This window comes from Perissodus microlepis, chromosome 17, assembly GCF_051167445.1.
Source record: "Perissodus microlepis isolate ML-2025 ecotype Zambia chromosome 17, ASM5116744v1, whole genome shotgun sequence".
In the NCBI taxonomy this organism is placed as follows: Eukaryota; Metazoa; Chordata; class Actinopteri; order Cichliformes; family Cichlidae; genus Perissodus; species Perissodus microlepis.
This window is the reverse complement of record NC_140477.1, coordinates 11,169,865-11,189,431: the sequence shown is the minus strand read 5'-3', so window position 1 is coordinate 11,189,431 and position 19,567 is coordinate 11,169,865. Positions and strand designations below refer to the sequence as shown.

The window sequence follows — 19,567 nt, the reverse complement described above, 5'->3', positions numbered from 1 at the left end:
GCTACACCGAGCGATTATGGGAGTTGTAGTTTGAACCTAAAAAGTGTTTCTCAGTTCCTCTGTCTTCTCTTATCGCACGCGAAACCTTTTTTATTCGGAACTATATTAATACCTATATAAATAAGCCCTGATTATTTTTGAGAAAAGATGTGGGTTTACTTTCCTACTCCAACTGAAGACCAGCTATTCAATAATCACCTTTGGAATAATCCTTTCTCAAATCTAATCTTCATCAAATCTCGAGACACTGTTTATGTTACTGTGTGGTGTGGTGATGATGAGGACTATATGATAGTACGCTTAATTTTTTTTTCTCCACATTTTTTAGCACAAAAAAAGAAAACAATCTCAATGCAACATTTTCAGCTCAGTTCTCCTGAGACCTATAAAGAAAGGTTGGGAAAGGAAATAATGTGCGAGAGAGCGAGTGTCAGTGAGTTAATAGCTGACCCCTTTTAGAACATACAGTAGTGGATTTTGCAGGGCTCTCCTGCCCTGTATCTTTGACAATCTCTGCTGTACCAAAGAGACCGGGAAAGTGTATTGATCCTGAAGAAAAAGGAGGTCGATCCCCAGAAGCTTGGACCCTGATTGATGTGCTGGTGGACTGAAAAGATAACATTGTGTGTGATCTTTGTGTTTCTTCACAAAAGAAAAATGCAATTGCTGTGTCATGCAGGAAGCATTGTTTTTCTTTTGAAGGTGACTAGCTTCCCAGGTCCAAGTTAAAAATTGAAATTTCCAATCTTCTTCCCCTACCCCATCAGCCCTATCAAGTAATCTACTGGGTTTTATTTAGCCAGTAATGCAGAAGCAAGGCTGTTTTCTTTCAATAAAAGCTAAGTAGTTGCTCCGGTTTCCTGACCAAATAAAAGTGCAACAAGGTCATTCTAAATGCTGCATTAATGCACTAATGTGTAATAAATATGACTTGGATAGCACTTAAAGAATGATACCACAGCATTTCCAAAACAAATTTTGGATTTTTAACACACAATGAATGTATGTGGTTCTTAAAGCAACACCAAATGATGCAAGCTAGACAAGCTATTTAGCAGAAACATACTGTTTTTGTGAGTAAATAATAATGTCCTTGGCTCAGTATCTATTTAAATTGCATTTTTGGATTCTAATTACCAGATGAGTCACTGATAATGAATGATAATAGCTGTACTAATTATCCTGAGAAAAATTCCACGCAAAGATTAGAAGGCTGGTTGAACAGAGTAAGCTTATTTTTACATCTCAATTACACAACTTGGAATTTTCTAACAAAATGTCACTTCTGGGTGATTAAGAAGAAGATGTTTCTTTAGCTACCTGTTTCCATGGGAATGCAGAGGTGTAGGAGGGTGGGACAGTAAAACACTGAATCTATATTTCACCTCATGATTAATTTCAAGATTTCTCATCTTCAAACAAAACACGAGCTTCGAATCATCGAATCATCTGGTCTTTTCTGAGCAGACCACTCACCTCTGCAGAAATTAAACAAAGAGAAATTGAATAAAGATTGAACCCCAACTCCACTCAAACATCATAAGGTCAAGGTAAAGTATTAATACTGTGGGGGAAAAGGCAGCAATAATATAAAGGTTAGAAGAATAAAGAAACACAAACTTTTCTATTTGTTTTCACCTTTATATGTTGCTGGGATTGCCCTTGTGTTTTGGAGCTCATCTTGTAAGGGGAAGATTTGCTCTTTGATGCAGCATGTTTTTCAGTCAATAACAGCAACATTGCCCATTATCTTGGTGCACCGCTGCGAATTTTAAAGCAACAAATGTTAACTAGCTCACATAATTGCATATACCAATGCAATGGTGCAAAAACAAGGTGGGTAATTATGGAGATTCTGTTTACATCTAGCTGGTATTAACATATGAGACAACTAAAAGGACGATAGACATTGCATTTTCATTCTGCTGAATATGGTGAATGACTGAGCTATCAACAATAAATTAACCAGATAAGCAAGGATCATTATTGCTCTGCATTAAAGTCAATTAAAATGGTACTATTCCTTGCTACAATAATGCTGTGGCAGGAAAAAAAATGTTGTATTCAGCTAAATCTGTTTCTATAAGCACTTCTTTCCACATAACCTGAGGCACTCCACAGCACGCCTTAAAGGTGCTGCTATACATTGTAAGTCTTTATTGCATTATGTGTTTGTAGTAGGCTTGTTGTAGTGGTGAGAAATGCCTCCATGGGCAAGAACAAGACTAAATACATTCTAATACTGAGTCAAATCAAAGATGATGGAAAAGGTAGGTGTTATTTTGCTATGTGATATAGTTAGTTTATATATATATATATATATATATATATATATGTATGTATGTATATATATGTTCTTTTGTTCTTTCCTTTCCAGGGTGTGATCTTTGTAATACTGTCTGTCATTATGGTAAACTGTTTTATATTAAGAAATAATGTATTTGATCAAGGTTTATTTTGTGTAAAAGGGCTGAATGAACCCTCTGTGTATATCAAATTTCACAGTAATATCAGAGTATACACAGCCACGGTTGAATTCCCAAACAGATTTTCATTGATTTATGTTTGTACATCTGCGGCATATGCATTCCAGAAGACACAAAAACACCAAAATCGTCAGGAAACAGATTTATAAAGACTGCATTGCGTTATTGTGTGTATATAATACATCAGGTTTACAGGATTCCTATGAGCTGTCATTCCTCATAATATCCTCTCTTCTGGAGGCATATCAGATTTCCAGCTATAATGTAATGTTCTCCAAGGCTGTATGAGTTGTTGAAATGGATATGGTAGGTATGTATTTGTCAAAAAGGAACTATACAACATGTGAATGAATAATAATAATAAAAAAACTTTTTTATTAACCCTAGCTGTTGATTTCATTATGCAGTAAATGCTCACGTAGAACCCAAAATTTGACATTTCAGCGTTTCCAGCATTTTTAATTCGAGCTGATTAAAACACACACACACACACACACACACACACACACACACACACACACACACACACACACACACCTTTTGTTTGTGTCTAAAGTCTGAAATGACCCCCAGAATACAATTTTTTTTAATACCTAATTAGAAATGATTGTGGTCTTTTTCTTTTTAATCTTTATCTGATAGGACAGTGGAGAGAAAACAGGAAGACTGTGAGAAAACCTATGGAAACACATCCTTCGGATGGATTTCAAAATTAGCCTTATAGCATATGCTCAACCTAGCGAGATGAACCGGTGCCCCCGTTGTACTCTTTTTTCAACTGTGGGATGACAGTCTTCAAGAGAAAATGTTGACTGCTTTCATTACATTAATGGGAACTAATTAGCCTACTTTGAGGTTTTCCCTGTCTATTCAGGGATGTTCAGAAAACAAATAGTCGTAAGGCAAATGAAAATTAACTACATTTATAAAAAATACTACGATTGTTTACAAGATGTCCAAAACAAATCAAGGAAAGACAATGATATTTATGAGATTATGTTAAAGGAACACATGTTAGGTTAATTTGTAATTCTAAGCCTTGAGTGAGAGGTAAATAAAGTACTTAAAGTGTATAGAATTAAAGGCTGTATGAACCTCTTGTAGAAGAGGTGGGCGGATCAATCCAACTATCGACAATATCAATACCAACCCTGGCACTTGTATTGGATCGATACCACTGCAATAGGATTATGCTTGTTTCTATACTCTAAGTTCAATATGTAGCCAATTGTACTGTGTTAAATACATGTGTTTTTTGGAAATGAAAAAAAAAACAACAACAACCACCCCTTAAAATATGCACCATGAAAAACATCTGTATATTATGTGTTGACTGTCACATCTATTTTATTTATAGCCTACAGCATATTTAAACAACAGAAACAGAAGAGGCAGGCACATTTACACTCAGGGCTCCAAAAAAATGTTTCAAAAAACATTACAAGTTGAAAGGTATGTTTTGTTGTATTAACTAACGGTTGTGGAACGTAATCATGCACAGTAAATCACAATAATTCAGTAGTTCTAAATTTGAGAATTAATGATGATTCATCTTATAGATAATGACACACTGCTCTTTGCTATAGAAGCTGCCTCTATAGGTTAAAAGTACTGTTATGGTTATTTGCATATGCTGGCCTTGTCTTTACAAAATTTGCAGTGCTAGCTTGTTGTCTAAATGTTTTGAGTGGTTAGTAAGATTAGAAAGGGTCCATATGACGCTAATTTTGTGCTGTCAACTACTGACACAGTATGTTGTCCCAGATATATATACACTACTACAGTTACAATATTAACAGCGACACAACTGACAGGAAATTATGACAGGCAGTGTTGCGCGTCACTATCCCGCGCTACCACGTGAAATCAATAACCAATGAAAGTCGCTGTTGCATAGCCGGATGACGCTTCTGTCCAATCAACTCGCGTGTTCTTCAAATACGTCGAGTTCAGGAAGCGCTAAGAATCCCAAGCAGTGGAGAAAGTGAAGCCATCTATACCTGGCTTGAAGTAAACTGTCCAAAAATAAAAGCAAATTGCACTTTTGTGTTATTACATGTGACACAGATAACTGACATTTGTTAACGAGCTGCCGTTTGACTATGGGAGCAAACAACAGCACCCGCCGCGTGTCATTTGAATCAGACGAGAACGACAATGTAACGGTGGTGAAGGGCATACGGGTAAGTGATATGATGGACCTTAGTTGAACAGGTGTTACATGGCTGCCTTAATCCAATGCTGTGTAATCCGAAAGCGTTCTGGAGTGGAAGTGCAGTCTTATGCTATCAACAGTGCTACGTGGCTCAAATGACGAGTCCTGGCAGCCTGGAAACTTTCATTTATTTTCATTCATTCATGAAGCATAGAAGAAGCAAATGTGTGGTTAGTAAATCTGCAGTTGCTTTGAGATTTAGTCTGAATAAACTTTTTATGGCTTTTTCGGAATGTTGACGTCACTTGCCTCGTGCTCTCATGTCGGCTGCAAACTTATGGCTGTGTTGTGGATAATAATACCACTGATCAGCTGGTGATAAATATAGAGCAGAGCGGATCAGACTGTGGCTCTGTCTATTATTACTCAGTTGTTAAGCCAGCGTGCCGAGACTAGTGCTATTTTGGTGCTTATCTAAAAATAATAAACACAATGTGTAGCTTTCTATACGAGCAGCAACAACATAGTTAAGCATTTAAGGAATGTACTTATTTCTTATCTTACCAAGAGCTGCATGAGAAGATTGATACCATTTATACTTCAGAACTGAAAACTGAATCGCTGAGTATGAAAACTGAAAATCAGGAAAACCCATGCCAGTCTATCCACCCCAACAGTATAAAATATCCCTGAAATTCCCACTAAATACTCTATTAACTTTATATTGCGCTTGAGTGAAATCTATAAATAAAGTGTGGTATTAATGTGTACTTTATTGATCCCCGTGGGGAAATTCTGCATTTAACCCATTCACCCAGTGAAGCAGTGGGCAGCCACTGGGCGCCCGGGGAGCAGTGTGTAGGGACGGTACCTTGCTCAGGGTAGCCCTTCAGTGGATTCAAACCCCTGACTTTCCGATCATGGGGCGACCACTCTACCTACTGAGCTATCCCCCCACTAGCTTTATGCCTTTATTGTGATATCATCTTAATTTTTCATCTAAGTGTTCAACTTTTCTTCCACTCTCCTTTGCAGCTTTCTGAAAATGTCATTAAGCGCATGAAGGAACCTGCAGCTCCTCCAACACAACAACAACCTGCTACCACTCCATCACCCCCAGCAGCTCCAGCTTCTCCTCTTCAGCGGCCAGTGCCTCCCCTCTTTGAACCCATCACCTCCTTTCCTCCTCCCCCTCCTCCTCTTGTTGAACCTGTTGCACCTCCAGCTCCTCCTCAGTCTGCCACAGAGTCTGTGGCTGCACCTCCACCTCCACCTCCTGTAGAAAAGGTAACAGCACCCACCATTGCTGACATAGTTCCCCCATCTTCATTTCCCCCAGCTGCTGCTGTTGCTGCTGCTGCCGTTGTTGCTCCTGCTGTTGAGCCTGTAGCAACACCTTCTCCTGTTCCTGCCTCTGTTTTTGCTCCTGCTGATCCCCTGCTTCCTTCCTCCTGCCCTGCTCCAGCTGTAGTGGAAGTAGTCGCCCCGCTTGCTCCTCCTCCTCCCCTCGTAGGTGAACAATCTCCTCTTAAAAATGAATCCACTGCTTCCTCCCTTCCACTTGCTCAACCTGTTGCTCCTCCAAATGTGGCTGAACCCTTTACTCCTTCATCTGTAGCTGAGCCTTTATCACCCCCTTTTCCTGTCAAGACTGAGCTGATCACCTCTCCTCCCCCTCTTACTGACTCCGAACCCCTCTCCTCCCCTTCTGTTTTCGAGTCTGTCAACTTCATGCCACCACAGCCTGCCAAGCCATTTGTTGCACCTCCCTTGCCTGAATTTAATGCTCCTTGTGAACCAGTTGCCCCTCCTCCTCCTCCTCCTCAGCCCAAAGTTGAACCAGTGCCCAAGTCCAAACCAGTCCCACCACCTCCTGCCGCATCAGTTGGTGAGTTTTTATTCCAATTTTCTTTAAAAAAAAATCACTGCTGGTAATACAAAAATAAATATAAAAAGCATGCTATTATTCTCAATGTCAAGAGTGATCAAAGAATTTGAGGAAGAAGGAAGCTGATGTGGTTTGATTAATAACTTAAACAGCTAGTTAATCCAAAGATCAGACATGTGTTCCAGTTTTTATAGATTCATGCAGTTGTAATCTTTTGACCTATGAAGCAGCAACGCAAACTTCATTCTCTTCCCTCTTACAACCGATGGAAGTGTAGTTATAACAAAACAAAAAAATCAATTGTTTTTGGGAGTGACTCATTTTATTATGAAATGTACGGGACGCTCTTTACTTGTATGCTTAACTGCAAAGCCAAGGCTATGTGAGACTCAGCTGTCCAGCTACAGTGAATTTTAATGATGTTTATTGTGTGGGTGTTTACTTTAAGCCACCTTAAGCTTTTTGCCTCCCAACTTTTCATGCAGATTGTAATCAGTCTTAATTTAAAAAATGGGCCCCACAGTAGCCTCGGTCATATTGTGATTCATTGCCATCCCCTAACTGTTAATGAAATGATTAATTCTAACTTGTACTAATGCTAATAAATTGATGCTGTAATTAGTGGGCAATGATTCTGCCTCGTCACTGTGAAGCTCAGGCTGTCATAATACCTCTTTTACCTTCGTGCAATTTGGAAGTAAAATAGTGAGGCTAAACTCATGCTTTTTACTCATGTGGCTTTTATTAATATTTCTATATTAATAATGGATCAATTGACACTTTATTTGAAAGAGTCAACTTTTAAGAAGCCACAGAGAATAATCATGCAGTTTCCCTTTGCTCTACCATTTTTCACGTCTATGTTTTGGTATTCTGGTTCATTCTCACCACTATCATCTGTGACTATTTTTTAGCAGAGAAAACTTTCAAGGCCCTCTGTGTTCAGCAACAAGAGACTGCTGAAAATTGTCACATGTTAGTGAACATATTGTAACATAGCTTCTTAAAACTCACAGTATGAAATTCTCTTTGAATACTAATGTTGCTCTGTGTTTCCTGGACGTTTAAAAGGGTAACCGTTTGTTTTAAATGTCCCAATATGTGGTCCGTATTAGGCTTTCAGCTTGCTTCCAGTGCACAGCACACAGATAATGAAGGGATAATTGAGTGACAGTCAAAATGTGTGTGTACTGTCTCACACACGGAGCTAAAAGCTGACACTCTTTCCACTTTTCTTTTACTCAAAGTAAAGTTTTAGCCTTATTGTCTTGCTAGTGTGGGCGCATGGCCCTTATCCCTTGACATTTGTGGCGGAGGACATTTGAATGTTACTTGTTCATTACGCAGAGCAGAACGAGCCGTAGGTGCAGATTCTTTCGAGGTTGGCATCCAGGGTGTGGGCAGGCTTCCCCATCCTTGACTGTGCTCAATCAGTAAGGTAATTAAAAAAGGCCAACTTATGCCACGCCACACTGACTCCAGTGATTAAAACGACACCTCCGCAGTTTCACACAACAAACCTCCAGGCCTCATTAAGGGAAGAAGGTGGTTGGCGAGTGTGTATGTGTGTTACATTTCTTTACTTTGCAACTGGGCTTCCATGGTATGACACAGAATTTTGTTTAACTACATAAGTAACATAAATGGACAACGTCTAATTGCCACTGTCAGTCTTTTGGGTTTATTGTGGTTTAGTGGCATATACAGTACCGCGCAAAAGTCTTGAGTCACCCCTCATTTCTTTACATTTTGCTGTTTGGACTTTTTGGAGCCATACATTTTCCAGAATATTTTTTTAAGCAACTGACCTATAAATCATTCAAGAATAAGAAATGCATCTAACTCAGTGTTGCGTCTACACATAAAAGACAAATCCCCAGTTTTAAATTGTTTCTTAGACACTTTGTTACTAGCAGCTTGTCACAAAAACACATTTTTCCCCATTTCTTTAGATGATTCGTCAAATGATACCAAATATAACACTGGATTTGGTGTGCATGGTATGGTTTAACCCCACCACCACCAAACAAAATAATAAAAAAACCCAAAGACACTTGTCAATGGAGGATAAAAGAGGCCGGCCTAAAAAAAAGTAGCAGATGAACAGTATCTGTAACTCTTGTCCTCAAGAAATAGAAAAAGAAACAGCAAAGACCTGGAACAGAATCTGAGAAATGCACCTGGCACTTACAATAACTGATCTACTGTTCACTGTTCACCATCATCAGAAATGGCCACAGTGGCAAGTATTCAAGCGGTCAGGGGAGAGATAAAAAAGTGAGTGTCTATAGCCATCTGTAAAACATGGTGGAGGATCTGTCATGGTTTGGAGCTGGGGATTTTGTAACAATTTATGATCACAGAACAGTATCGTACGATTTTGATCCACCATGCGATAGCACCTGGAAAACGTCTGACATTAGTTACACTAAATTAACTGTCCCTCTCCTGGAATCTTCTCCATGCTCTTAAGAATGTGCTGGGATACACAGCAAACCTTCTGGCAATGGCACGTAATGATGTGCCGTCCTGGAGGAGTTGGACTGCCTGTGCAACTTCTGTAGGGTCCATGTATCTTCTCATGATACCAGTAGTGAAACAGACTCTTACCAAATGCAAAACTAGTGATAAAATAGCCAGAAAAGATGAGGAGGGAAAAAATGTCAGTGGCTCCATCTGTAAAAGCATTCCTGTTTTGGGGGTTGGCTCAGTGTTGCCCCTCTGGTGGACCTGTTGCTAATTCCACTAACACCAAAACAGCTGATTAATAACCCCTTCTGCTACTTAACAGACCAGATCAGAAGTGTAACTGACTTCATGCAATACACTGACGAATAGGGCTGCCACGATTAGTCGACTAGTCACGATTACGTCGACTATCAAAATCGTCGACGACTAATTTAATAGTCGATGGGTCGTTTGAAGCTTTGTAAGATCCCAAAAGACGCAGGAATAAGTAGTAGGATTTAACAGTGTAATAACGGACTGAAACAGAAGATGGCAGCACTGCATTTACAAGAATGCCAGCTGCCGTTAAACCCCGAAGAAGAAGAAGCTGTGTCCCAGAATTCATAGCGCGGCCTGCTCAGTTTCCAACAATGGCAGCAGCTAGTTAGTTTTAATATTACTCTTATTATTCTTTCTGGGTCACAAAATAAACGTTTAACATATTTTCAGGCGAGAATGTAGCTGTGTAAACCTCAAGTATCTGCTCAGTTTATCAAGACACCACATACTTTCAAAAGCGCTCAGACGTTTTCGGAGATACCTGTAACCCACCAGCTCGATAGCTAGCTGGGGTTCAAGGCTCACTAGAACCGGTGAGAACACCGGACTCCTGGCAAATAGTTTTCAAACCCACCGCTGTCTTTCGCTACTCAGGTTAAACATGATATATAAGTCACTTAGATAACTTAAAAATGTTATTGTTTGTCTTTTTTCAGTATTTTATTTGTTCCTGAGTAAATCGGTTTGGCTGAGATTAAAGTTATAGTTTTTACACAGCTGAATAAATGTCAAGCAGACAACTGATTATCAGAAGTGTGAGATGCTCGAGAATATACTCCGGTGTCCTGTTATATTTTAGATAGCAAGGAGCAGATGGCTGAGTTTATTAAACTTCACCGAAACAATCTGCAAATTTCATTTAAATTCAATAAACTATCATCTTATCTTTATTTTTAGTTAGCACATACCTGAAACACTTAAAGCTGTAAGCTAATGATAGTTATATAAGAGCAGATGCATGCTGGTGCAATAAGCTGTACGTTTTACATCCAATGGATGCATGATCTGATTAGTCGACTAATTGCAAAAATAATCGGTGACTAGTCAACTATCAAAATAATCGTTTGTGGCAGCCCTACTGACGAAAGATTGTACCTTTTAATAATTTGAGCATTGTATATTATCTGTAGTCACGATCAAAGATCACAGTTGAAAGAAAGGTTTCACAAATCTGTAAACAGTTAGATGATCCCTGGTTAACTAGTATTAGTCTAGATATTGTTTTCATCTATAACTGTGAGCTGTAGATGGTTTTGAAGTAAATAATTGTTAATAATCTTAAACTGCGGTTCAATGGAGAAAGGTTTTCATCAATAAACTACTTGATTTGCAAACCTGAAACTTTAAAGTTGCCCCTCTAAAGTTGTTGTAGTAATTAAATGATCAATGTAATTTAAAGAAAAAGGCAGTTAGCAAGTCCTGAAGTTATTGTTGTCTTTTAATTTTAGAGCGAGTCATGCCCAGACTAACAAGTTCCTACATGTGGATTTTGCCTTTAAAACATGCAACACTGATGTGCTTTCTACTGTTCTTTTGTAGAGTTGTGCTCCTTTTGTACCATCTCACTCTGTTTCTTCTAGGCTCAGCCTATGATGTTGAAATCGGGGCTCTGTAGGTACAAAACCATCTGTTGCAGAAGATAGGCTGCAGATAGTGTCGTTATTTATGATGCTAGCAGGATGTTTTCGTTCTTTATCGTGGTGCAGAATGAATTTGGAATTGATCAGATGCTTCTTTGATGTTACTACATAACAAGGACAAAGTTAAACTTCTTTAGTACACTCGAGTGTTCCAGCACAATCCCAAAGTTTCCCGCAGTGCTGCATGTTCCAAGCAGCTTCCACATTGTTAGTCCAGGCTTTGATTCCCGTCAGCCTGAAGTAACAGAAAATGGCTTGGAAAAGAGCGGGAATAGTGCATTTTCTTTTATTTTTAATAACAAGATGAATAAAGTTATAACTCCATTGTTTGCTCTAATTAGTTTTTAGATTGAAAGATACATAAAACAATAACTTACTTAACTTGTATGAAGCGTTGCTGTCTACTGTTTTCACAGTGGTCACCTGTCTGTTCTGGGACATTAATTTATCATTTCTGATGTCTTTCCATTTCCTTTCATTGCTCATTAAGTCTATAAATACTAATGTGAAGTCTGATAAGAAGCACAGATCTCTTGGGACCGATAGAATATAGTCCTTATGCACACAGTGCAAAATAGTGTTTGTTTTGGCTGTATTAACATTTTTTTAATCAATGTATGTGGCTGCCTCCTGCAGGGCGTATTAGTCATACAACAGCAATGTGCGTCGACCTCTTTGCAAGGTCGCCACGAGGTACCGAGTTTACAGAAGTATTAAAAGAGTCGAGAGGGAAAAAAAAAAGAAGCTAATGGGATGATTGATCAGGCACGGTCTTTTTAAGGAATAAGAAAAAAAACAGTATGATGAATGTGAATCTTGTTAAAAATGTTGCAAAGTTCAGCCCAATCCTCAAAGGGTGTGACCTTAATGAGGCGGACATTGATTATGCGCGTCCACGAGAGTTGGGTATCGAGTGAAGCGCTCAGCAGGTCGGCTGTCTCTAAATCATGGCCTGAGTCAGTATGTGTGCGCTGATTACACTGTAGTCAAGGTTGAACCTCCTACACCTTCTCCATTGTGCTATAAATATTCATGTGCCAGAGCCCACACACTGCTCTGGACTAATAGCCTGCTTAAAGATATCTCCCAGGTGAGGCAAGGAGAATTTGGTTTGGGGGGGATTACCATATACGTTTGTGCATAAATGTTATGTTTTTCTTGTTCTCTCTTAAAAACGATCACTTAGATTGTGTCTCATTGCACAAGATTTTGTTAACAGGAGTAAAAGAGAAAATCAGATGATCCGACTTTCACCCGATTGCCGGGGCTGCTAGTTTCCTCTCCGCGTTTTCTTTTCTCCACCTCCTTTTTCCCTATTTGTATATAGTGAAAGGTGCACAGTGATTCGACTAAGCGCGAGGTAGAAACGTGAGGAAGTGGTAATGTTACAGATTATGCCCTCCACGCGGGTCCTGGGGTTAATGAAACTTCTGATGAGAAACGCAATTTGCCTTCGTCTATTATCTCCACTGCCAATAGCCCCGCGCTCCACCGCCTCGCCTCGTCCTCTTTCGGTTTTTCCACAGGGTTTAGTGATTGGTGGAAATGGGAAGGAGGGGGACACGTCTAAAAAGATGATGAGTTTTTAATCTTTTTAACATTTACATGTCCTACTCAGGATTGACACGGGCTCTGTCGATCTGGAATTGTCTCTGACCCCAGCCAGCCTCCCTCAAGGACCCCAGACAGTGTTTATCATATCAGAACCTGTTCTCCTGCCGACCCCGCTAGCAATCTGAAGCTTCTTTCTGTAGGGCTGGAGAGGATGTGGTGATAAATGAGGAGTTGCTTAAGAATGGCTGAACTTGGAGGACTTTTAAAATCTTCATAGTGCACTACTACAGGGTATATATATTCAGTATAAATGTAAGATATTCTAAAGGGCAGTTGATGCTGAAACGGAAGCCTTACCTTTAAAGTTCATAAAGACAGAGCATGACCTGCGACTTTAGCTGCCAGTTTTGATATCCAGTCAAATCCAGCAAGGATAGACATGTTTTAAATTAAGTATTAAAAGAAAGTATTTCGCATTGTTGACTCGCTGTTTTAATACAAGAGGAATTCCCATAGGTGATTTAAGAAGATGATAAAACGCTTGCATTTTAGGTATGATGGTGTCCTGTATCCAATCAATATACAGGGAGTGTTTCTTATTTATTTTTATTTGTTTAGATGCTCAGATATTTACAGTACTGTGCAAAAGTCTTCAGCCTGTACTATGGCTGTCAAGCTGTGTTATCGTTGGCATTTTCTGTAGTTGAGCTAAAGGAATGGGAACAGATGATGTGTTTTTTGTGACAGGCTGCTAAGTGCCTAAAGATACAATTTAAAATGTGTTCTTTGAAAAGTTGTCTGTTACGTGCAGGCACAGCACTGGTTCATTCCTTGAGTTAGATACCTTTCCTATGCTCGAATGATTCATAGGTTTAAATGGTTTAACAAATCAAAAAAGTCATTCCTGTGAAAACGGTCACTTTACCGTGTAGAGTATATTTGTTTTTTTCTTTTGTTCTGTTTCATTAAAATAAAGCATCTCCTGAAAACATTGTCATGTGAAGATTCTCTGTGGGTTCATCATATTTAATCAGTTATTTGGTTTGTTGTTGACAGAAAAATATTGAGCAGGTCATCGAACTTTAAGGTATAAACTGTTGATTTCTATTAGGATTCAGAGTCACAGAGTAACTGTCTACAGTCTGCAAAGTCAAAGATGACAAACTGTGCGGTCATCTTTGTTGACCACATCACAGCATTAAGGTAATCAGAATGAATGGCTAGCCTGACATTACAGTAAATATGATATTGATGAGAAATATTAATATTGATCGCTGAGTTTTCCCATGTAACTCGAGTGTACATTTCCATTTTCACAGGATTTTTTGTGGGTAATCTGAGTCTATTTCATAATAAATCACAACATCACATCATATTTTGCACCATATTTCATATGGTGTCGTAAAACATAATTAATACGTGTTACTTGGAAAGCCTATGGCAGAGTCTCTGTGAGGATTTCAGACCTACAGGTTTGTCTCTCCTCTGCTGCTTTTAACAGAGTTGTAATTAGACTCTCCTCCGCAGTGAGATCAATGGTGCTTCTGAGTGCAGTCAAACATGATGGATATTACTTTCTCGAACTGTGGACAGTAGGTGACAGAAGCCTCTGCCTTTAAAGATATGCTATGCAGCACAAAAGTTGTCAACTGTCAGTCACCGCCTCTGTTTGTTCTCGTGTTTCTTCTGAAGCCCTGTCAAACTGAACCTCGCTCTATGGGACTCTTATTCATTCGCTTTACTGTAAGTAAAGAGGAATCCTCTGAAAGTAAAGAGATGGCCCATGTAGTCACAGTTTGAGCTCATGTTATATGTTGTTTTCTGCAGAGAAGACAAGATCGTTCAACTTCTGGTTTGTGTGTTTTTTAAGTGGGTAAATTAGTACGAAGCTGCTGAAGTACCGAAATTAGATTTCAGTATTCATGGCACGAGTTGCACGAACTACAGTAATATCTTTGTACGGTATCAGTATCATGACCTTCTTTTTGTTTTTACATCGAAGCACGGATAACAACATTGTTTCACACGCACAAGTTTTAACTGGGAAGCAGAGGTTTGGCTGAGCGACATTCAAAACATTTAATTACTCTGTATTTTAATCAGGAATTGTGTCTTTGGCTTTTAAACAGAACAATGTAAGTCGTGACGGGCTTAAAGTTAAATCCTAAGCATATGTTATTTAAAAAAAATTAATTAAAATTCACATTGAAGTGAATAAGGCAATTTGAAGAATTGTTGGCATTCTAATGCTTAAGGAAATGATTAAGGAATCCAGTTGCTGCTAAATCCATATGTTGGACAGATGTGAAATAATGATTATAATAATGACCTCAAAACATGGCAGCTTTTTAAAATGTAAGATTTGGTTTAAGACTTTTTTTTTCTGTTTGTTTCACTATCCCGAGATGGCAAATGCAGAACGGCTGGGTATATTTCTGCTCTTATTGTTTTCTCCTAGTGTTAATCTGATTAATCTGGAATTAAGTTTGCGTTTCCTGTTGTTACCGCATGTTTTCAGGTAATAATAGACTCTGACAATAGGGATTATGCTATCTAACTAATGCGTTGTGAGAGTAATCTTGACAGACTCAGACACCCCCCCGCCCTTCTATCACTGCAGTGGTGCAGCACACTGCATGGTGCTTCTGTCTTCAGAGCACGTTTCGGCCTGGTCGCTGGCTGGCATCTTTACTTTCATGCTTAATTACCTGCCAAGATAAACCGCCGAGGACATGGAGTCATACACGTATGATGTCCACGACATGAATATATGCAGACGGGGTGGCATGGCGCGAGTGTATACACTGCTTTGTATGTGTTTAAGCCATATGTGTGCTTTCATTTTGTTGGCTTAAGTTTGTTTTGTGACTGTTTTTGACACCAACTACACATACAGACTGTAGGGACCAAGCTTTCTGTGCCAAGTCGCTGCACTCTGTAAACACTCTGTAATAGAGCTGAAATTGTGTCTCGACTGACAAAAATAAAAGTGTCGAACTACTTTATTTAAAAATAATAGTTTTAGCCACTTTATCACAGGGTTTCAATGTATTTTTTATTTATTTTTTGGTCCGTATCCTATCATTTTGGACTTTTTGTTTGCAACCACAAGACATTTGTAGACTTAATCTTTACGGTGAGAAATTATAGTCTTTAATTTTTCATTAGCATAACATCTGTCTTCATTTCTAACATTTTGAAACCAGATGATTAATTCATTCATCAAGCAGATTAGTCAGTAATGAAAATAATCATTAGTTGCAGCCCTGCCCGACAACAGTTTTTTGTCTTTAAGCAATTTAGCAACAAACTACTCCGCTTAGACAAAACACAGCGTACATGCACTGAATCATTACTGGTTAAATGTTGAATCTGAACTGCACATTTACTGATTGGTGCAGCTTTTCATGTCCACAAACAGCAGCTGTTTACTTGGATCTCTTATCTTTAACTCGCTTTCTTTGTCTCCTTTTTCTCTTTTTCTGTCAAGCCGATGAGGAGGCCCTGAGGAAGAAGATCGCTGATGAGCTGTATAAAGACTTGAAGCAAGAGAGGGCCAAGGTAGAGCAAGAGCTGCACGCCTGGTGAGATTAACGCACAGAAATATGGGAAATGAGTCTTTTTTGTTGCCTTATTTTTGATTGATTGCTCAAATTAAGATTCTTGTTTTTCCTTAAAGTCAGAATTTTGGATGTTCCCTGTGTGTTGGGTATTTTGTCTATTCCCCCCACCCACCACCACCACCTTCTTCTCCTTGTGGGCCATGACAGCTGGAGTTAAGCTACTGCAGTAGTGTCAATTTCTCTTCCAGGTTTTTATAAGAAAGCTTAGACATTTTCAGATGTAACCATTTTTCACTTTCATTAATAGTCAAAAAGGTCAGCACCAGTCTTTCCGTTCCCCGCTGTTTCCAATTTACCTCTCTTCCGAAGTGCATCAGCACTTTTTTCCCCTCCCTGTGTTTCGCCCCTTCTCTCATTCTCTTCTGATCAATTAATCATGTCTGAGAAAGGGGGGCGCTATCCTGAGATAATTTCCTGGGTGTTGAGTGGGTGATTCATTAGCCCTTCCTGATGAAGAAACGCACTCTTCATGCGAGGGGCACATTCCATTCTCCATCTCTCGCACTCCTCTTCTCCACCCTCCTTTTATTCCTTCCCTCCTCATCTATCCTTTTCTTTTCCCCCTAAAGTAGCAGGTGTACATACCATAATGTTGGATAATCGAGTTGCTCCCTTTCTTTAATGGGCCTGGATGATGTTGAATGAACAACTGTGATGAGGCTCTAAACACGCTCTTGTACGGTATTGGGGGGGTTTGGGCAAATCTTTCTGAACACGAGGAGGTAGGTAGTGTTAGCCTGCCGATTAGCCTCATTTTTTTAGGCTTATTCGAGATGAGAGTGAAATTAACAAGTGGTTTTGAGAAATCATTTGTCTATTGATTTTCTTTTTCTTTTTCTGGTCATTTTTTATGTAACTGCTTCCTGAAGCTCACTTATTGATGTCTGTTCACAGGAGTAAGTGCCTAAAAATTACGCCCTCCTAGCAATTAACTGAAATCATAGTTTGCTTTCAAGTCCTCAATTCTTGTTTGTGCTTGGCATGGGCTGCATTTTCTTTAGAAGTCTTAACTGAACTGGAATGGTAAACAAACAGTTACCCTCGTGTTAGTTGCATGTGTGCGTGTGTAGATGCATATTCAGATCAGTGTTTAATGTGGCCTTTTTTGCCATTTGCTTTTTCTTGGGTCCGTTCTTTGCTCATTATTTCTGTCCATTTGTATTACTGTCTATTCATGTTCCTAGTTAGCAGCTGGCAGGCAATAATACATGGAACAGCTTTTAAGGTTATTCTGGGCTTTGAAGAGAGCTTTTAAAGGGAGAACTGGCTAAGCAGTTAGTTCAGATTTCATAGGGATTATGTAGCATCTGATTCAAGCCTAGTAAAATCACATCCTGTTACATATTTACTCTACTTATGTGTGGCACTGGTGTCTAACCGTCCCTTTTTGAGTCATCAGACAAGGGGACAGGTAGAAGAATAATCAACACACTAAGCACATTTTTAACTGAGTGCTGTAATAAATTGCCTTTAGATTGTGACAGTTCAGAGACTGAATCTGCAGGGGAAACTGTCTTGAGTCATGGGCTTGGCCCCTCTGTTAAACTGTAACACAGACAGCAGAGGACAGAAGCGGTGCACCTGCGAAAGACAAAAGTAAAATACAGTAGAGGCTCTTGCTTTTTATTAAAAGACTGTTCTGGTGCAAGCATTTTTTAACTGCAGTGTGTTGGGTAACCTTTAGCAGCCTTCAGAGCTGTACTCACCAAATGGAAAATCTACCTTCATTTGGTGCACGGTGGGTGTTAATTTTAGAGCCTTTCTGACACCAAATGTTTCCTAGTGTAATCGGATTATAAAAGCAGTGTTTAAAAGGCAAGACTAACTGCAGCCAGTGGGGTTTGCAATGGAAAACAAATTTTCTAATTAAAAGGAGCCAGTTGAGGTGGTTCAAACAGCTGGCTAGGTTTACCTCTTGGGCATATCCTAGGTAAGATGTTTTACCAGGAGGACGCCCAAGGGCAGATTTGGGATACACAGGAGAGATTACATCTCTTGGGTGGCTTGGGAACGCTTTGGTGTCCTCCTGGAACAGCTGGAAAAAGTGGCTGGGAGAGGGAGCTCTGGGCGTCTCTGCTTCGACCGTCATCCGTCATTGGCGTTCCGGTTGTAGATTGTGATGAACTTTGTTTTGAATTAACATAAAGTCATAATAACAGCACCTTCTCTACTCTAAATACATATACATGTTTATCGTTGCTGTTATATCTCCTGACCTGCCTCAGGGCATTTGTTCTTTATCAGTTCAATGAAATAAGCTACATGAACAGTGGAAGTTAAAAGCATATTTCAGGCCTGCTTATGGGGCAAATGACTGGGTGTGCATCCAAAGTTAGTGAGGGTGGTCTCGACCTGTGCAGATCCCAGTGGAAAAACCTGGAAACTATTATAATAAATGTCAAACCACATCTTTATTGATACATACTGAGGTGTCAAAACTACTCATTGAAGGTAGAGAGGAAATCGTCAGATGTCATCTTTATGGGCAGAATAGTTAAAATATTACATTAAAAGAAACAGACAGTACTTTCTTCTCTGTGCTTAACGCCATACTTCAAGATGAAAAATGGCTTCCTCTCCTTTTTGTTAACATAAATAAACTTTGCTGGACATAAATAGATGAGCGGCGCACATAGTCTTTTTCCCCTCATCTGGGTTGTCAAATCATGACTAATTTGCTGTAATATTTCACCCTCTTACAGTGCAGATGTGCAGATAGTAACTACTTTACAGGTAGTATTATATTGTTAAAAGCAAACGAGGCATAGTGAAGGTGGTCACTGCTGGATTGAAAGACACAGCGAGGACTCTGTAATTGTTTTCTTTTTTCCTCCTCTGGAAAATTAGACTAACAGGTAAAGTTGTGTTTTTTTTGGTGTGAAAGTGTATCAAAGCGAGGCCAGCAGGACTGCTCGTTATCTCACTGCTCACTAGTTAAAGAATCCTGCAGTGAAACTGCTGCACCGCATGAATACAGAAAAATGTAAGAATACTTGAGGAGAACGGATTTACACAAGATGCGTGATCCCAAAACGTCAAGGTCATATTCAATGCAAATAGTCGGTCAGGATGCCAGCAGAGTCGGATTTTATTCATATGATCTAATTAATTATAAGTCTTACAGATTCATTCAGGATTGAAATAAACAAACAGAAACAGTCAAAAGCCTTGATGGATTGTCCTTTTTCCTGTGATAGCTACTTTTTGGTTACTCTCCTATTTCTCTCATTTAATATTGTTTCTTGTTTCCATTCTGCGCGGTATTCTGTTCAGACGGATAGTTCCTGGGATATTCGAGGATCGGCGGTGTTTAGATTAGGCAGTATTTCTTGTGCTTGGCTCCAGGGCCGTAAATGAACTCCGGAGATCTGGCTTTGCATGTTTTGCTCTGGTAGGAGTGAAGGAAGAGCTCTGAGTTCATTTAGGTGCAGCCT

General features: G+C 39.3%; 1 protein-coding gene across 3 annotated transcripts in view; it reads left to right on the top strand.

The window, feature by feature from the left end:
• Positions 1-4,437: 4,437 nt before the first annotated feature.
• Positions 4,438-19,567, top strand: part of chchd3a (coiled-coil-helix-coiled-coil-helix domain containing 3a) — an 85,885-nt gene continuing 70,755 nt past the window's right edge. For 2 of the 3 annotated variants that reach the window (XM_084909333.1, XM_084909332.1), the window contains exons 1-4: positions 4,438-4,669; positions 5,677-5,928; positions 6,469-6,529; positions 16,001-16,094. In XM_084909333.1, coding sequence (XP_084765459.1) covers positions 4,589-4,669; positions 5,677-5,928; positions 6,469-6,529; positions 16,001-16,094 — 488 coding nt within the window. In that variant the 5' untranslated portion in view covers positions 4,438-4,588. Of the gene's footprint in view, positions 4,670-5,676; positions 6,530-16,000; positions 16,095-19,567 lie in introns of all 3 variants that reach the window. The other variant, XM_084909331.1, reaches the window with a different exon arrangement.